Source organism: Eurypyga helias, unplaced genomic scaffold (genome assembly GCF_000690775.1).
Source record: "Eurypyga helias isolate BGI_N326 unplaced genomic scaffold, ASM69077v1 scaffold15820, whole genome shotgun sequence".
In the NCBI taxonomy this organism is placed as follows: domain Eukaryota; kingdom Metazoa; phylum Chordata; class Aves; order Eurypygiformes; family Eurypygidae; genus Eurypyga; species Eurypyga helias.
In genome coordinates this window covers 31,558-48,746 of record NW_010223922.1, presented here as the reverse complement: position 1 = coordinate 48,746, position 17,189 = coordinate 31,558, and the positions used below count along the sequence as shown (strand labels likewise).

At 43.6% G+C, this 17,189-nt stretch overlaps 1 protein-coding gene across 1 annotated transcript in view; it reads left to right on the top strand.

The window, feature by feature from the left end:
* Window positions 1–13,026, top strand: part of COL5A2 (collagen, type V, alpha 2) — a 48,724-nt gene extending 35,698 nt beyond the window's left edge. The window contains exons 40-54 of the mRNA XM_010157313.1: window positions 738–899; window positions 997–1,104; window positions 2,068–2,175; window positions 2,329–2,382; window positions 2,708–2,815; window positions 2,910–2,963; window positions 4,277–4,384; window positions 5,442–5,495; window positions 6,165–6,272; window positions 8,202–8,478; window positions 8,845–8,851; window positions 9,074–9,081; window positions 9,396–9,583; window positions 11,095–11,319; window positions 12,466–13,026. Coding sequence (XP_010155615.1) covers window positions 738–899; window positions 997–1,104; window positions 2,068–2,175; window positions 2,329–2,382; window positions 2,708–2,815; window positions 2,910–2,963; window positions 4,277–4,384; window positions 5,442–5,495; window positions 6,165–6,272; window positions 8,202–8,478; window positions 8,845–8,851; window positions 9,074–9,081; window positions 9,396–9,583; window positions 11,095–11,319; window positions 12,466–12,612 — 1,716 coding nt within the window. The 3' untranslated portion in view covers window positions 12,613–13,026. The remainder of the gene's footprint in view (window positions 1–737; window positions 900–996; window positions 1,105–2,067; window positions 2,176–2,328; window positions 2,383–2,707; window positions 2,816–2,909; window positions 2,964–4,276; window positions 4,385–5,441; window positions 5,496–6,164; window positions 6,273–8,201; window positions 8,479–8,844; window positions 8,852–9,073; window positions 9,082–9,395; window positions 9,584–11,094; window positions 11,320–12,465) is intronic.
* Window positions 13,027–17,189: the final 4,163 nt, after the last annotated feature.

Here is a 17,189-nt window from a genome sequence, read left to right as displayed (position 1 = left end):
ATTTTCCTGTACTACTTACTTTTTGGTGACTGAAGTTAGGAGACTTTTCGAAAAGGGAAGAAGCCCCTGTTGGTCTGTCTCGTTGGTGGAGTTACTGATAAGATCCATAAAAATAAATTCAAAACAAAACCCCAAAATCTCATGTTTAAATATTTTCAAAAGCGCACACAGAGAAAATATCGGTGGATCAGCAAGTGAGGAAATCAACTCCACACAGAGAAATGTGTCACTTTCTGGTTTTTAATGTTTTGATGAGAAAAATAACTTGCAGTCATTCTACGTTTGTCAAAAGTGTCTGGAAAACATAATATACATGTGAAGTCTTTTAAAAATATTTGAGAAATGAACAAAGGTCCAGTAGAACACTGATTTGTACCACATCAATGTAAAATTTGAATGTGGACTTTAACTTTTTTTGTGGGCAAAGGTGAGTTTTCTAGAAGTTATATGCTTGAGTGGGGGGAAAAAAAAAGAAGAAAAAAGAGAAACAAAAATAAGAGTGTCTTTTAAAGGAAGGAGTTTGAATTTGCAAATTGGATTTGGGGGATGGAGCTTGGATGTTACTTGATGAGATTTTCATTTTCTCTCATTTATTTGATCATAGATCTTAGCTCATTCATACTGTGGCCCTTCCTTAGAGTATGCATATTTATAGTTAACCAAAACACAGTCCTTAGGACTTAATTTTCACAGTCAGAAAAATGGTCCAATGTAACGGGGTGTTTTAATCTTCTTAGGGAGCCCCAGGGCCTGCTGGGCCTATTGGTGAGCCAGGAAAAGAAGGTCCCCCAGGTCTTCGTGGTGATCCTGGTTCTCATGGCCGTGTGGGAGATCGAGGGCCGGCTGGGCCTCCTGGTGGGCCTGGAGACAAGGGTGACGCCGGGGAAGACGGGCAGCCGGTACGTCCTGGTTGATTCTCCTTAGATCAACTCTAGGCTTGGTCTCATTATTACTTACTACTTTTGAAATCCTTGTTTTATCCTTTGTGGATTTCAGGGCCCGGATGGTCCGCCTGGTCCAGCAGGAACTACTGGTCAGAGAGGTATTGTTGGAATGCCAGGACAGCGAGGTGAAAGAGGCATGCCAGGGCTGCCAGGGCCTGCAGTAAGTAACAAGCAAGTCAATGTGCCACCTCCTTTTTTGTGGGATTGAGAGCCTAGTGTCCCATAGCACGAGGAGAAAGTTGGAAAACTCCAATTGCAGGAGCAAATAGAGAGAGAATAGTAACTAAATTTCATGCAAAAGGATGAGGAAGGAGATTTTGTTTCTGCCATAATGGAAGATCAGAACCTGAATTCAGAGTAAGCGGGTAATAGCATTAAGACTTACGGCTAAAATGTTCCTATTTGGCTTAAAACTAGATCCCTGAAAAAAACACCCCGACTCGTCATTTAGGTGCCCAAAGGTCACTTGAATGTGAGTAAATACTCTGCAACTGCTGTTTCATAAACTGTGAACTGGAATCTTCAAAATGAGAGGCCATTTGTGCTCTCTTCGCTTTCATACAGGATTGAGAAAGCCTAATGATCCAGGAGATCACGTCATTGAATACAGTATTATTTAAAGGGAGGATCTGCCTTTGCCACTGGATCCATAAAGTTGATTTGTAGTTAAAGTTGGCCAGAAATTATTCCAGGCTAACGAGGTTTGTTGGTGTTGAGACAGACAAAGTAAAAAAAAAATACATCGTATCACTCAGTTCAAACTGCATCACATTTTTCCAGAGGCAAAAGGACCCTACCTATTACAGATGATGACATCAGACACGTTGATACATTAAAGGTCTGCATGCTAGCCCAGAGTTGCTACTGGAGAGACTGACTTCAAGTGCACCTTCTAGTCAGTAAAAGCAACTAACCCAATTAAACTGCTTATAACCACACAGTGTATTAGGTGTATATGCAAAATTTATCAGAACGCTTTTGTTAATTACCAGTTTTCGGAACTTAGAAATGTTGATGGTACTTCAGACTGGATTAATGAGTAGTGTTTTGCGGGCAGCAGGTTTTTTGTGCTTTCTTTGTTTTGTGACTGAAATTTTGATGTGATATTTCTCTCTTTTTTTAGGGTACACCAGGAAAACAAGGTCCCACAGGGCCATCTGGTGATAAAGGTCCCCCAGGACCTATTGGCCAGTCAGGTGCCACTGGACCTGTAGGTGAAGCTGGTCCAGAAGTAAGTATTAGAGCTTTGTAACATGCAAAAAAAGACAGTCCAGTGTTATTCTCCTCGTCTTGAAGTTAGAAGTGGAGAACAACTTTCTAGTTCTTACAGAAACACAAGATTACAGAGCTAATCAATAGCACTATTTTTATTCCATAACTTTAGGGACCTGCTGGCAATGATGGTACTCCTGGCCGAGACGGAGCTGTTGGAGAACGTGTAAGAATATATTGCTTTCTTAGTCACTTCCGTAAATCTCCCTTTTGTTGTTGGCTCATTGTAGATTTTGTCTTTATTCAGTTAACTTGGATGGAGAACTCGTTCTGAAGGTGTATCATGTCTTTGAATAAGTAGTAGTACCTCTCCAAGCAGAGGAAACCTGGCTTAAGAACTTCTGTCTCAACAAACTCAGGCTTGAGTTCTTGAGGAAGGAATAGCTTTGTAGTCTGGAATTCTATAAAATAGATGAGCAATGTTAGGATCCTGTTGCTTTGGTCTAATCCAGTCCTCTCTAGATAAATAATGTTGACACTGTGTTTTGCAGGGTGATCGTGGTGAACCTGGCCCTGCAGGCTTACCAGGGTCCCCAGGGGGTCCAGGAACTCCAGGTCCGGTTGGCCCTCCAGGAGATGCAGGTCAAAGAGGTGAAACTGTAAGTGAGACTTTTTTTAATACTTGGTTATCAGAAAGTACTGTGTATGCTTTTATGCATTGCTTCACCTGTCTTCTGTATGCAATCCTTGTAGGGTTCTCGAGGTCCGATGGGTCCCCCAGGTCGTGCAGGAAAAAGAGGTTTGCCGGTAAGTTCTCCACGGTCACTGTGGCGTAATCCAAGATGCTTTTTACGGGAAAGTGTAGGAGAGTGCTGAACAGGGCTTCAAATGTTAGTGTTCTGACTGCCAGTGGATGCAGCTAGTCTTCTGAGCTGCAAATCCTTACAAATCTGTTTGAATACACTAGTATTTCCACACCTCCTTTAGAAATACTTTGCAGAGAAACAGCACATGTTTTTGAAGCCTCTTTATTTGGAGTGTGTTGCTGTCTGGATGATGGTAGGATCTGAGTTAGCAAATGGCCAGAGTCTGTGCTTGACAATTCAAATAATGGGAAAGAAGTGATTGCGGTATAAAAAGGCAGATTTTTTTTTAGATAAAAATGGCTGAAATAAAACAAAATCACCTGTTTCCATGAAACTGCCTTATTCAACCCAAGAGATTCTGATTTTGGTCCAAATGGAAAAGCAAACAAACCCCATCTCTTCTGTCTTACATAACTCTCTTACAGTCCAAGCTTGGAAGAAAAAATTAATTGCAAACTTGGGAAATCCAAAAGAATGTGGTCCTGTCCCTAAGCAGATGTCATATGAGAGACAGGAAAAGTTTATTGAGGAGTTAGTGTTAGTGATCCCATTGATAAAGTATTTGGAATCCAGCGCTGAGAAACTTAGCATGCCATTTGGGCTGAGAAATATAGAATTGAAAGCAGAAGCCCTTTTTTTTCCCAGTGATTCTTGACTTAATATGAGAAGTTTAAAACTATCAAAAATACTGAGAATGAACTGTGATGGTAACAGAAACGCGCCGTTTGTGCTGGGAAGCCTGGACATTGTTGTCTGTGATTAGGGACTGTAACTTCGGTTGCACTTTAACCATAGCGAAGGTGAGAAGAGCAGTGAGAGGTAAAGATGCAATATGGAGGATTTCGTACAGAAAAGGTGTTTTATTACTCTGAGTCTGTGAGAAGCCACGGCATTTCACTCTTATCTATGGAAATCGTTTGCCATAGCCAGGAAGGCCAAGAAACTTCTCAATCTTAAATATTTTGTTACGCAAATTATTTAGTATCATTGTTACAGGGTTTTTTTGACTGTAGCATGAAGCTAAACAGACTAAATTTACCACAACTATAATTAAGAACAGCACAGTTTTCTGTAATTATTTACTTAATCTTTGATAAAAAATCAAGATTCTTGGAGCTGCTCCAGCAGTGCCTTCTGTCTAGCTTTAGAAGTGAAGGAGGTCTGAATCAGTGTCTAAGAACAAATGAGGGGGGCTTGAGGTTTTTTTTTTTTTTCTTACTTCAGAATTTTACATTTCACTGCTGATATTTACAGGGTCCCCAAGGACCTCGTGGTGACAAAGGTGACAGTGGCGATCGAGGCGATAGGGGCCAGAAAGGACACAGGGGTTTCACTGGGCTTCAAGGTCTTCCTGGTCCTCCTGTAAGTTGGTCTGGTTTTACTATTAAAATTATTTCCTTGATAGTTAAATAATGTATCAGGAACATAGTTACTTAAAATGGACAAAAAGGCAAACATGAGTTGTTTTTTTCCCCACAAGGTGTTTGAGAGTGACCTGGCTGTTTGTACTTTCTAATGTTTTTAATGCAGTTTTACAGTGCTAGTGCTGTTGCATGCTGAGGTAAACCTGTGCTTGGCAAGACACATGTTGTCCTACTCCTGTTCCATTTGTGTTGGTCCTGCAGTGACCGATCACTGACAGTCTATGACCTGCCAGTACGAGGTGATAACAAAAGTTGTCTTTCAGATAAGCGTAGTAGAGCGTGAAATGCTTTTTGTTTAGAGTCAAGGAATCAGATGCAAAATCCCATGAGGGCTGTGATAGTATCTCTTGATATTATTTGCAAGAAGTTCAATTGAATGGATATGACATGGAAAACTTAATTTTTTTACATTTGTTCACTGCTGCTGTGCAAGAGCTGGAAGTTTCAACATGCATGAAAAGAATCAACAAAAAATCCCCAACACCAAAGCATCTTGGCCAGAGAAGCTGTGGATGCCCCATCCCTGGAAGTGTCCAAGGCCAGGCTGGATGAGGCTTTGAGCAACCTGGTCTAGTGGAGGGTGTCCCTGCCCATGGCAGGGGGGTTGGAACTAGATGGTCTTGAAGGTCCCTCCCAACCCAAACCGTTCTGTGGTTTTATGATCTTCCTGCTTCATAACAATGCTGTCAGTTGCTCTTTTTGTAAGCCAGTCTGATTCTGAATGTCGTGACAGCAAGACTTTTCTGCAGAAACAACTTTATATATAGCCAAGCACCAATAAATCTATCAATCTAATTTGTGATTAGTTGTTACTCTCTTTTCATGACAAAAGAGAACAATAGAGGGATAATGAATCATATAGGGAAAGGTACTCCTCATTGCTTATGTATATTAAATCCTATTCATATAGAATTGTGTATATCAGACACTAATTCTTTAACACTAAAGGAACATGCTTTAAATGTCACAACAATATGGTAATTTTTTCTGTTTAGGGTCCTATTGGCGAGCAGGGCAGTCCTGGCATTCCAGGCCCATTTGGTCCTCGGGTGAGTACAATGCGTCAGGTTTAAGGGGGTTTCTGCTTGGGTTTTTTTATTTCCACAATCAGATTTTTATTTCTGCTTCACTTTTATTTGGCTGGCTTTTATTGACTTCTGTAGGATGTGCTGATGACACTGCTGTCTTGTGCTGAGAGGCATTACCTTGTTTAAATGTGTAGTTTCATAGCTAGATTAAAGGGTCAGCTTAGAGGGACCACAGGGCTACAGTCTCATTCCAGCCGCTTCTGCTGCAGCTGGTGCAAAGCAGTATATGTGGCAGTTCTGCTAATTACTACGCTGCCTTTCATAACCCCATGTATGTCATTCACCCAGAAGTAAAGATACGACTCCCTTGGATGTTCCCAAGTGACAGTTGGATTCTGTGTACATGTGGGTGTCCAGCAGCTAGTCCAGCCTGTGTAGCACCTGGAATTGATCCCACTTAAATGTTTAGAAAAAAATACACAGATGATCCAAGGTATATTGGCTGTCATGATTGACTTCAAAACAACTACCTTTTACTTTTAGAGAAGAAAAAGGGTGATTTTGAAAGGTTTGGTAACAGCACAAATAATTGAGCTACTTCCTAAAAAGACACTGCTTGTGAAGGGATGCTTTGTTTAACTTGGTTATTAAAAGCTAAAATACATTCCTTATTTCTCTTACATTGTCTAGGGTCCTCCAGGTCCAGTTGGTCCTTCGGGCAAAGATGGAAGTCCCGGTCCACTTGGGCCAATTGGGCCTCCTGGTGTTAGAGGGAGTGTAGGAGAAGCTGGACCTGAGGTAAATTGATGGGAATATGGAGGGAAAAGGTTACTTTCAAATAATGAAATTTTTTACAGTCCTTTACATCACTTTCCCAAACATCTGTGAACTCAAGACAAAAGGTGAGATTTGATAGTTTCTCCAACAAACAGCCAGGGTAACTGTGTATTGAACTGGCTCATCTCTTACTGATTTTCGTCCTGTGACAACCCCAGTCTCATCCAGCTGTGCTCTCCTTAGGCCAACCTGGGGCTACTGCGGCAGTTAACTCACTGGATCCTACTGGATCTGCAATTCAGTGTGACTCTTCGGCAACCTGGGTCCTAAAATCTCAGGCCTAAAGCATAGGTCAGGTGGTACATCTGGGACCGGCAGGAGGTAGAAGTCAGTAGTCCCACAAAGGTGGCACTGAGTTAGAACACCCACGTGACTGATCGCCAACAGCTCGCGCCATCACGCCTTGCGGTAACTTTAGTACCCCGCGCAGCTGATCTTCAGCCCGACCGGAGGTTTACAGTCGCCAAGCGTGAGCTGGTGCACAGCTCGTGAAACGTGGTTTGACTGTTTCAGAAAAGGTCCTAAACCGTTGCTAAAGACCCCAGGCATCTTCCACATTTACCAGTTTGCAATGCCCCGAGTCATAAAACCCAGTTCTGCTATCCCAAGGAAGATATGTTAGAAAATTAGAGGGATTTGAGAAAAGTATGATCTGCATGATCATGTGAAGGGTTGAAAGACTGGTATTGCGTATTCTGGGGAAGAAGTGGAAAAGGTGGAATAAAATAATGAGCAAGACAGAGAAGGCAGTTTCTGCTGTTTTTCTGTCTTATAACACGTTGTGTTTCCTATGTTTACATGTGCTAATATTCACCCCATTTCATTTGAATTTCTGCCCGTTATCAGTACCTCCACTTCTGCCGAGGTACCAAGACTGGAGTGGTCTGTGGTAAAGCCCGAGAATATAGTGTGTATCCAGACCCTTCATCTCTGTAACGGGCCAGAATAAGAAATGCCACACACCAGTAACAAGTTCTGCTTTCCATGGTGGCTTGCTGCAACTGTAAATTGGAACCACGAAGCAGGAAACAGAATTTCAGATTTGTCAGAAGCGGGGTGTGTTACTTGGGGTGTGTGTTCTGTAGGGAACATTTGGAGCACTAGTGGTGAATTCTGCAGCAAGTACTCTCAAAGAAAATGCCACCTTCTGACATACCATCTGATGCGCTGCAGCGTCAGACGTAGAGCGAAGGTGTGTTACAGACCAAGAAGAGCGGGCAGAGCCGCCGGTGGAGAGGTCTCTTAGCAGACACGTTCTCTCTCAAGACGTGGTTACCTCCCCAGCTGTCACCTTTCGGGTTGACAGAAGGGCCTGACACGCTGTGGGTCAAGGCAACGCCTGCTCTGCCAGGTGAGGGTGACGTACACTCTGCCTCACCTACCTGTGGCCAGGAAGCTCAGCATTGCACGCGATAATTAGAAAGATATTTCTAGGGCCAAATTTTTTGTCCAGGCTTTACTAATTGAAAATGTGCCTGGAGGGACTCAGGGGAAGCAGGAATTCTAGATTGCTCTAAAAATCACTTACAGCTGTTGTGAATTTGAAGAAATAAAATTAATAGGGAGGGATTTGAACAAGAAGGGACAGATGGCTTATAAAGAAATGGAATGAGGAGGCCATTCCTTTGTGACTTTTTCCATCTGTTCAGTCTGAAATCAGGAGTAAGAAGAAGTTGAGCAAGAGATTAAGACAGGCAGAGAGGGCATGAAACAGAGAGAATACCTCACATGCAGCTCTTTTACCCCTGTTCCTGGAACTGTGAATTGTTTATATCTGAATTTTCCCAGAACTTTAGGGTGACTGGCTGTGAACTTTTGCTTTTTAACGGTATCGTTTTGCATAGTATTTACTCTGCTGTGCCTCCAATGCTTTTTTTTTCTAAACCTTAGGGTCCACCAGGTGATCCTGGCCCTCCTGGTCCTCCAGGTCCTCCTGGCCATCTCACTGCTGCCATTGGTGACATCATGGGACACTATGATGACGCTATGGCAGATCCGCTGCCAGAGTTTACTGAAGATGAGGCAGCCCCAGATGACCATAATAAAACAGACCCAGGAGTCCATGCCACGCTGAAGTCACTGAGCAGCCAGATTGAGACGATGCGCAGCCCAGACGGTTCAAAGAAACACCCAGCACGGACTTGTGATGATCTGAAGCTGTGCCACCTGGTGCGTATGAACACGCTGTCTCTTATATGTGCCATTGGATTCTGTCTTATTTCCAGCAGATACTTGGTCACTGGAAAAAAATGTGTGATGCAGATTTTGGTGGTTTAAATTGACGTTCCCACCATGAGCTGGAAAACTTCTTGCCAATGAAGTACATATTTTACTGTATCCCACATTTATTTCTTCAGTATTTATTCAGATGTATTTTAAAATCTGAAATACTTTAGACTTCCATGGAACACGACTGCTGCGGGTGTTTTCGCCATGGAGTACCCCTTCAACGATGACAAAGCTAGGCTGGCACATCAGTTGTAAATATTTGCCTAATTGCTCTTAGCTTAAGACACTAGCTGCGGGCTGATAACTGAGTGGTGAGCGCTTTCCATCTGCTCTGTAGTGGCAGTTTGTAAGGGTGATGCTCTGATGTGCCATTTAGGATTTCCCCTAATTTATATGGATTACCAGTGATAAATCAGAACAGACCAGAAGGTAGAGATTATTTGTGGCAGGCCTTACCAGCTTTTGTCCTGCTTCCTGCAACTTTGCTTCCAGCATCCATGTTAGGAGGGGCGCCATCATTTTCTGATATGGAGGAAAAATGGTCTTTTAGCCACTGTGTGTTCTTTGTGCACTTGGAGTGTCCAGAAGCTTTGCAATGGATTTAACCAACCTTCACCTGGAGCATCTTTTAAGTCTACATTCCCCAGTTGTGAAATATTTGAAACACTGGTCATCTTGTGTCTTGAAGGGACGTTATAGTGTATATCTCACGCAGACATCACAACACGCGTTGCACTTTTTTGAAGCATACGCCCGTTTTCCTTGCGTTTTGTCCTGGCACGACATAGTTTGCTTCTGTCTCCCCAGTTACTTCAAGAATCCTAATAACAGAATCACGTTTTATGTTCTTTATAGGTGAATATTGGATTGATCCAAACCAGGGATGTGTTGAAGATGCTATAAAAGTATATTGCAACATGGAAACTGGAGAGACCTGTATTTCTGCAAACCCATCTACTATTCCACGTAAAACATGGTGGGCCAGCAGGTCCTCTGATGTAAAGCCCATTTGGTATGGCCTTGATATGAACAGAGGGTCACAGGTAACTAAATACATTTAAAGTCCAGGATCAGCTTCTATGAAACTCGTTTCCTTCTGGTTTAGAACTTCATCTGCTCCTCTGAGCAGCTTCTGCTACAGTCAGAACATTCTAACTGTTGTTTGACTTATGTTCAACTGGTTGTTATCATATAGTAATTGTAGGAATGAGCTGGGAGAAACAGTGTGAGTGCATCTGTGGCAGGATTGGCTACAAGTATGCTACTGCTGGAAGAGTTTTGTTCCTCTTGGTCCCAAAAAGTTCAACTCTCTAACAGTCTCTGTCAGTAGCTCACTATCCTTGTCTTTCGCTTCCTTACACTGTGTACTTTTACCCTAATATAGAATTCCAATCACCGCTGGTTTAATTGAGTTCTACCCTTTTTTTTTTCTCCAAAAATTGTTATTTCATAGGGAGTAATTAAATATGTTTAAAATAAGTATTTGGTGTATAAAAATCATAGTGCTGTTATCAGTTGGATTCCTGATAGTTCAGAACTTCAGGAGTTGAGAACAGATGCGATACTGATTGGGTTTTTGAGATGCTCTCACTTACTAAATTCAGGAGAACTTGCCATGACCCAAGATGTCACAGTCAGTGTTTGTCTGCCTGAAGAGCAACATGTAGGGCTTTTGTAAGTCTGATGGTCTTTGGAGGAAGAAATTATGTTCAGGAATCCTATAAAAGAATATCCCATTTTTGACACACCTAGACAGAACTAACACATTTTGTAAACATGGCAGTGTCATTGCGTAAGATTTTCTTTTTTCTCCGCCAGTTTCAGAAAAGTACACATTGTTAGTCATTCCTTTAGACTTTTTTTTTGCAATTAATCTCAAAGCATGAATAAAGTGAAAGCTGCAGAGGTAGGGAAAATATCTCAGGAACTTTAGAACTTTCGTTATTGGTAGAAAAGTTGCTTCTGTTTATAGAAACAGTGGCACACTGTAAAACATTATATAAACTTCTGTGTAGGTTAAGTAGTGGATAAAGTCCACATGCAAATGCACAGCTGTTTTTATGCAGTCAAACTTTGGCTGTTTGTGGTGCTCCAAATACAACACAAAGCCTGTAGGAACCAAGCTGCTGAAGTTGCAGTGGAGCAGGTACACAGTAAGAGGGTTTCCTGTGCGTGATGTGTCCTACCTAGCTTGCGGTTGCTCTGACGCACTGTGTCACACATAAGGTTTAGCTCGTACTGAATCCCCTTTGGAAAGAAGGCAGAATGCAGTCCGGAACTTGGTGTGTCTATGGAGGCTGAGCTGCCTCTGGGTTGTTCAGCTGCAGATACGTACAGCCAGAGTTCGCCAGAGTGATCCCTGTTACAGGATGCCTGCGTTTCTTCATCGTCAGCTGGCAGCACGTCACCAAGAAACCATTCCTAGGTTTTACGTAACAGGACTCCTGCTAGTCACGTCTGCGGAGGGCTGCGATAATGACAGAGCCTTCCAAAATCACGACCTCTTAATGAATATTCATGTATTGTATGCTGATCTGTTCCTGTCTCTTCACAGTTTGTGTACGGGGATACAGCTGTCACGCAGATGACATTCCTGCGCCTCTTATCAAAGGAAGCTTCCCAGAATATCACTTATCTTTGTAAAAACAGTGTTGGGTACATGGATGAGCAGACTAAGAACCTAAAAAAAGCTGTAATTCTGAAAGGGGCCAATGACCTGGAGATCAAGGCAGAGGGAAACAGCCGATTCAGATACACCGTTCTTCATGACAGCTGTTCTGTAAGTCTGGGGGGTTGGCATTTGTTATGGAGAAAACGATCTGTGTTCCAGTGCTTTCCGTTCCTCCCGGATTTAGAAAAAAAACACGGAATGAGGCGATTAACATGCTGCAGAATTCACCAGGAATTGTAGAAGTAACAGATCAAATAGGTATTTTACTGCAGTTCTGTCTTTGCACAGTGGAAGTCCGCACTCTTTAGGGGATATTTACAAATTACTAGTAAGTAGTGAAGGTACCGAGATACCGGCATCTTCCCAGTTTGCATTCCCCGGTATGTGTGTACCTCTGTGAGGAATCACACAGGGAGGTCAGATAACCTCAGGCATTTGTCTGCCAGACGGGCAAGACCACCGCAGCAATTCACCGCAGGAAACTGGCTGGTACTGTGAGTGACAGGGTTAGAAAGGAAAACGTTTCTCCAAGAAACTCTTATTGGGCATAAACCCCAGCAAGGAGTAAATTTTTCTGTGTTTGTTAGCATTCTCAGCCAAGTCCAAGATACTAGCAAAAATACTTCTAAAATTAGTGTTATACTTGAAATAAATTAGAGTACTCTGTGCTTAAAAGTAACGCACCCCGAGGAACTGTGTGCGGGCGCACACTGACGCATGGAGGAGAATTCCGTAATATAAAGAAAAATCAGCCCAGCTGGAGGGGGAAATCCCGCAGTGTCAGTCTGACGGGTCTGTTCTGCACTGCACCAGCAGGACACGCACCTTGTAACGTGGCCAGGGTGCGGCACAGGCAGGGGTGTGCTGCTCAGTGCTGCCCGGCCACAGCACCCGGGGCAGTGGCCATAAACGGGAAAACAGACGGTTCAGCCTGAACATGAGGACACGCTCCTTCCCTGTGAGGGTGACAGCACTGAACAGGCTGCCCAGAGAGGGGGTGGAGTCTCCTTCCCTGGAGACTTTCCAAAGCTGCCTGGACTTGTTCCTGTGTGATCTACTCCAGGTGATCGTGCTCTGGCAGGGGGGTTGGACTAGATGATCTCTAGAAGTCCCTTCCACCCCCACCACTCTGTGACACTGTGAATCTCTCTGAGTGACCTCAGACAACGGACTCACCAGCTGGAATTCAGGCTGTTTCCTATATGAGCTCTCTCCTAAGTTGCATTATTTTTTTTCCTCTTCTTTTCCCACCAGAAACGTAATGGGAACGTGGGCAAGACTGTCTTTGAGTACAGAACGCAGAACGTGGCACGCTTACCTATTATAGATGTTGCACCAGTGGACATTGGCAATACCGACCAGGAATTTGGAATTGAGATTGGGCCAGTTTGCTTTGTGTAAGAGGAAGGGAGGACACCAGCACACCACCCGGCAACAGCAGCAGTTAAACACATGAACTTAGACTGATTGAAGTTAATCCTGAGACTCTTGAAGTAATGGCTGATATTGGATCAGCATTGTATATACGGTTCTTTTTAAATGCCTGGCCTCCTTTTGAGTATTTATTTTACTTACAAACCTTCCGTTTTAAATGATTACAACCAACGTTAGTCCAACAGTACAATTTTGAAAGGATTGACGACCATCTTTTAAAAGTAATACGAATCTTTCTCCTCACCTTTGTTTCAAATTATTTCCAAATTTACAGGTATTCAAAATAGATACTTGGAATGTGGGACTATATAAAGCTCCAAGGAGTACGGCTTATGCTTGGGTACATGCAGAGTAACAGGGAAGTAGAGCCCTTCTGAGAACCGCTGGCTCTATTTCAATCATACTTGCTCCCTCAACCCCAGTTTGTCTTCCTGTGGTTGCCAGTGTGATAGTCACTAATGGAAATCTGTGTCTTTTGTAGAAGAAAGTCTCTTCAGACGAGATCACCTTAATTTGGCACTGTGTTTCCAGCACTTCCCTGCGGAAGTGTCTGCTCAGAAAAGTTGTCCATAGCCATGATTAATTTACGACGTAAAAATAGTACTGGGGTAAAGATGAGTTTTCAGTAGGGATGTCCCATATCTTAAATTTTAAGGCTAGACTTCACTTCTCACAACTTCCCTTTAATTCTGTCAAATTACCCTAAATCTTCAAAATACATCCTAAACCCAATACCTGTTGAATTTGTAATACTTGCCCATCTAAGAAGCCATTACGCATCAAATTGTACAGACGACGTATGTATGGTGCCAGTTTACGTACGTTGCAAATCGCTCACGTGTGTACCAGACCCACTGCTAATAACAAAAAGGAAGTTTAGAAATTGGCTGGTTTTAGCTGACATCTAGACATGCATCACCAGTAATTTGACTAATTGGCCTTAAGTTGTCAAGGCAAGAAAGCTCCATCATTTCTTGGCATGAGCTACCTCATCTCTGGCAGTTGGGATGCATTTAATACTCCTGGTTTTATTTTAGATAGTAAAAGGTGCTATGCTTCTGTTGTTGTTTCGAGAACGGAGCTAGGCAGGGCAAAACCAACAAAAAAGTGATGGTGCTACATGGCTCTGTAGGAGGCGGATGGAATACGAAGATGCCTACGGTCAATGCCATTTTCAGATCCTAGCTGTTCGGCTTACGGTGTTTGAGAGAACAATGTTACGGTGCATTTATTTGTTGGTCATACAGTATATAGGATGCTGGGTACCACTAACATGCTTTATTTTGTAAAGTATGTGGGTACAAGCTTACTTAGTTTTTTTGTTTCTTTCTTGCATCTGTGCTCTCCATGGTTTTTTGTTTGTTCCTTTAAAAAAAATAAACAGCTGGGGCCATCCCTAAAGAAAGTCATGCACATAGCTTTATTCATGTATCTTTGCAAAGCATTCAATTAAATACGTGCTTCTCGCTATGGAAGTGGTTTCCTTTTTGTAGAATTCCTTCCAGTGTGTCCCGTAACAGTTAATTCCCAGGAAATTAAAATGAGAAGTATCTAACTTTTGGTTTGTTGCTACTTGAATAACTCATTTGCAATACATCCTCCTGAGGTATTTTACTGTAGGAATATAATGGTGTTTTGAATGATGCCCTTTTTGTGCCAGTTTTTGCAAAGGAGGTGTCAGTTGACGTGAAGTAATGGCCCTGTGACAGATGCCCGACCAGCCTTGTTTGGGACTTTAGAGGGAGAGAAATTTTGTTCAAGACTGAATGAAGTGTGACTTGCTGGTTCCCAGTGCCAGTGCCCTGATAGGTATCAGTTTCTGGACAAGCCGTAAAATTGTGTTGTAGTGAGGCAGGCAAGAATTTCCTTTGCTTTCCTCTTCCGGAAGGGCAGGAGGTTTGGAGTTTTCCAGGCTGTCCGTGTGTGCCTCCATGCAGGGTAGGTGGGGGCTGGGAGCAGGGAGGTTGTCAGGTTCGTGCTGATGCTACGTGTTTGCTTTCGTTTCCCAAGCAGGAACTCCGGTTTCACTCGCATGGAGTAACTTCTGTCAGTGCGTGACTGGGGACTTGGCTTATCACACTGGGCCCTTGGGCAGCTTGAGTAACAGTAATTTCACTGAACCATCGGAGGTGTAATGGCCTAGTGAGGCTGTTGAAGGGGAAGAGTGTTTCATTATGGATACATTCATTTCTTTCCTCCTGGCGCCTCCCTCTCCGTAGGAAGCACGCAGTGTTTCCTCGGCCACGTGCCTTGAGCACTGCGGAAGGGCTTTAGCTAGAGAGCACACTGAGGTAGTAACTCTCTCTAAAACCCCCACAATTGCTGGAGAATCACTGGAGCAAGTCCCACCTGGAGCGTGAGCCCTCAGGAAACCCAGGTAGTTAACTAAGGACTCCTCGTAATGCCGGAGGTTGAATGTGGTGTTTTCCCTCTCTGGAGTAACTGTGTTTATAGCATACAGACACATTGCATTGCTTTCCCTGTTTAAGCATTCCTCAAAGTATTGGAGAATCATTTTAAGCAAAGGGGGGTGGGATCTCACTGCTTTAAACTGCTTCACCCAGCCAGCGTGGCACGGCCTCACGCAAACGCAGCTGTAAGTTCACAGACCTAGCACGGGTGAGCTGCTGACGTGCAGGAGGGTGGGTAACGTACAGCGTAGCATGAAGTACCAGCTTTTTCAGACTCAGCTCTGCCTTTGTTGCAAGTGGCCTCAGAGGGGGTAGACAAGGCACTTGAGAGTGGTTACGGTAATACCGGGGGCTGCGTTTAAATGACATTGGGGTTATAGGTGCTGGTTGATGCTGATGTTTTCCCTAAGTGACCTCTCCTCAGAGAGACGTGAGCCTGGGACTGCCCGCAGCCGACACCACCTCTCTGGGCGTCTCCCACGCCGCGGTACGATAGTTGTGTGGCAACTCCGTGCCAAAACTCTCATCCAGCCGGTGAGATTCTGTTGTTCGCAGCTCATAATTTGGCACTTCCTTTACGTTTGCATCTGTGCTGGAGTTGGTGATGCTCAAACACGTAGAGAAAGACGTTTGGATTCTCTTGCAGTTGGATTTTAGCCAACCCATCTGCACCTGCGGCGTTTGTTCGGAGGGTGCCCGCATCCTCACCCTCAGGCTTTATCCCTGTGCCACTGGGCCGGGTGTAAAATACCGGGGGGCTGTGTGTTTCACACAGCCCATCACAGCCTTGGGACCGGGAGAGCTTCCCGCTGCGAGGGGACGCTCAGCGGGGTGGGAGCACACCCTTTCTGTTGCTCGCTGAGGACAAAACAAGCAGCCGAACACAACAAGTGACAGCTGCGCTCTGCAGAGCTGTGAGGTTGGTTAACACTGGTTTCTCATCTGACACCACTCTTCACAGTGTATGGTACTTGCAGCTTCCATTCCGGTTAAAGCTTGGCAAACGTGCATCCTTGGCGAGGTTACGTACAAGTGAAACATTTGGGGATGCTCAGTGGGCCTTGGGGTTACGGTAAGTCTGCAAGCACAGGGAACAGGGAGCTGAGATTCAAGTATTTCTGAGCATGTTCTTGTTTTGCTATTGACTGGTTTTAGCCATCTGCCACCTTTATATTATGTATGTATTAGGTTTTGTAAGGAGTTAAATGTGCTTCTCTAGGGCTTTTCCGCTTACTCCTGCCTGACGTTTTCTCTTCTTTTGGACAGAGAGATGCAGAGGACAGAGCTGATCACAGTGCTACCGTTTATTGGATACACCAAGTAATGTGCCCAGTAGTTTAACTAAGTGCTATTAATACTGATTTATACACTCTATAATTAAATAATATTAATATCAAACAAGAAAAAAATGTTACACTCTACAATAATATTAATATCAAACAAGAAAAAAATGTTCCTGCTCTTTTAAATTTCCTAGAAGTATCGGATCTGTCAAACGCCATCATAGCCCCCCTAGCCCAGCAGGGCCTTCTTGCAGAGAGGTCTTCACCCTGAGCAGTCCCGGATGCTTAAGCTTTACGGCAAACAAGGCATTGATGGTTTAAGTCCTCCCTGCACAAGAAGGTTCTTTCAAGTCACCGTTTGGGATTTATGCACCTCGCTTTTAGAGTGGCTATGAAGAGCTTGCATCTTGGCTCAAGGCTTGCCCTTCTAAAAGGCTGGTGGAGCAGCTTAAGATGCATCTCCTCCAGACGATTTTTATTCTATGAATACAGCCTTAAAAATATGGGATAAAAGCGAAAGGTGTAATGCTTCTGTTGAGTAAGGCCGCCTTGGTTTATCTCCTGTAGCTGCCTCAGCTTGAGCAAAGTAGTTGGTTGCACTGGGAAACACTCATAATCTATGGATTTTGTTATTGCTCTTTTCTCAGGAAGTGAAGGCCATACTGAAGGTTTAATACTTACTAGGCAGTCGGCCTTGTTCAGAGAGGATAGATTTATATAAAGCATTAGCAGAGCTAAATGGAAACAGAAGTGGCAGTGGAAGAAAAGAAAGATTTCCTGCAAGTAGGCCAATACCATCGAGAAAACCAGGTAAAAGTGATAGTGTTAGACAATTACCAAGAAAGTGTCA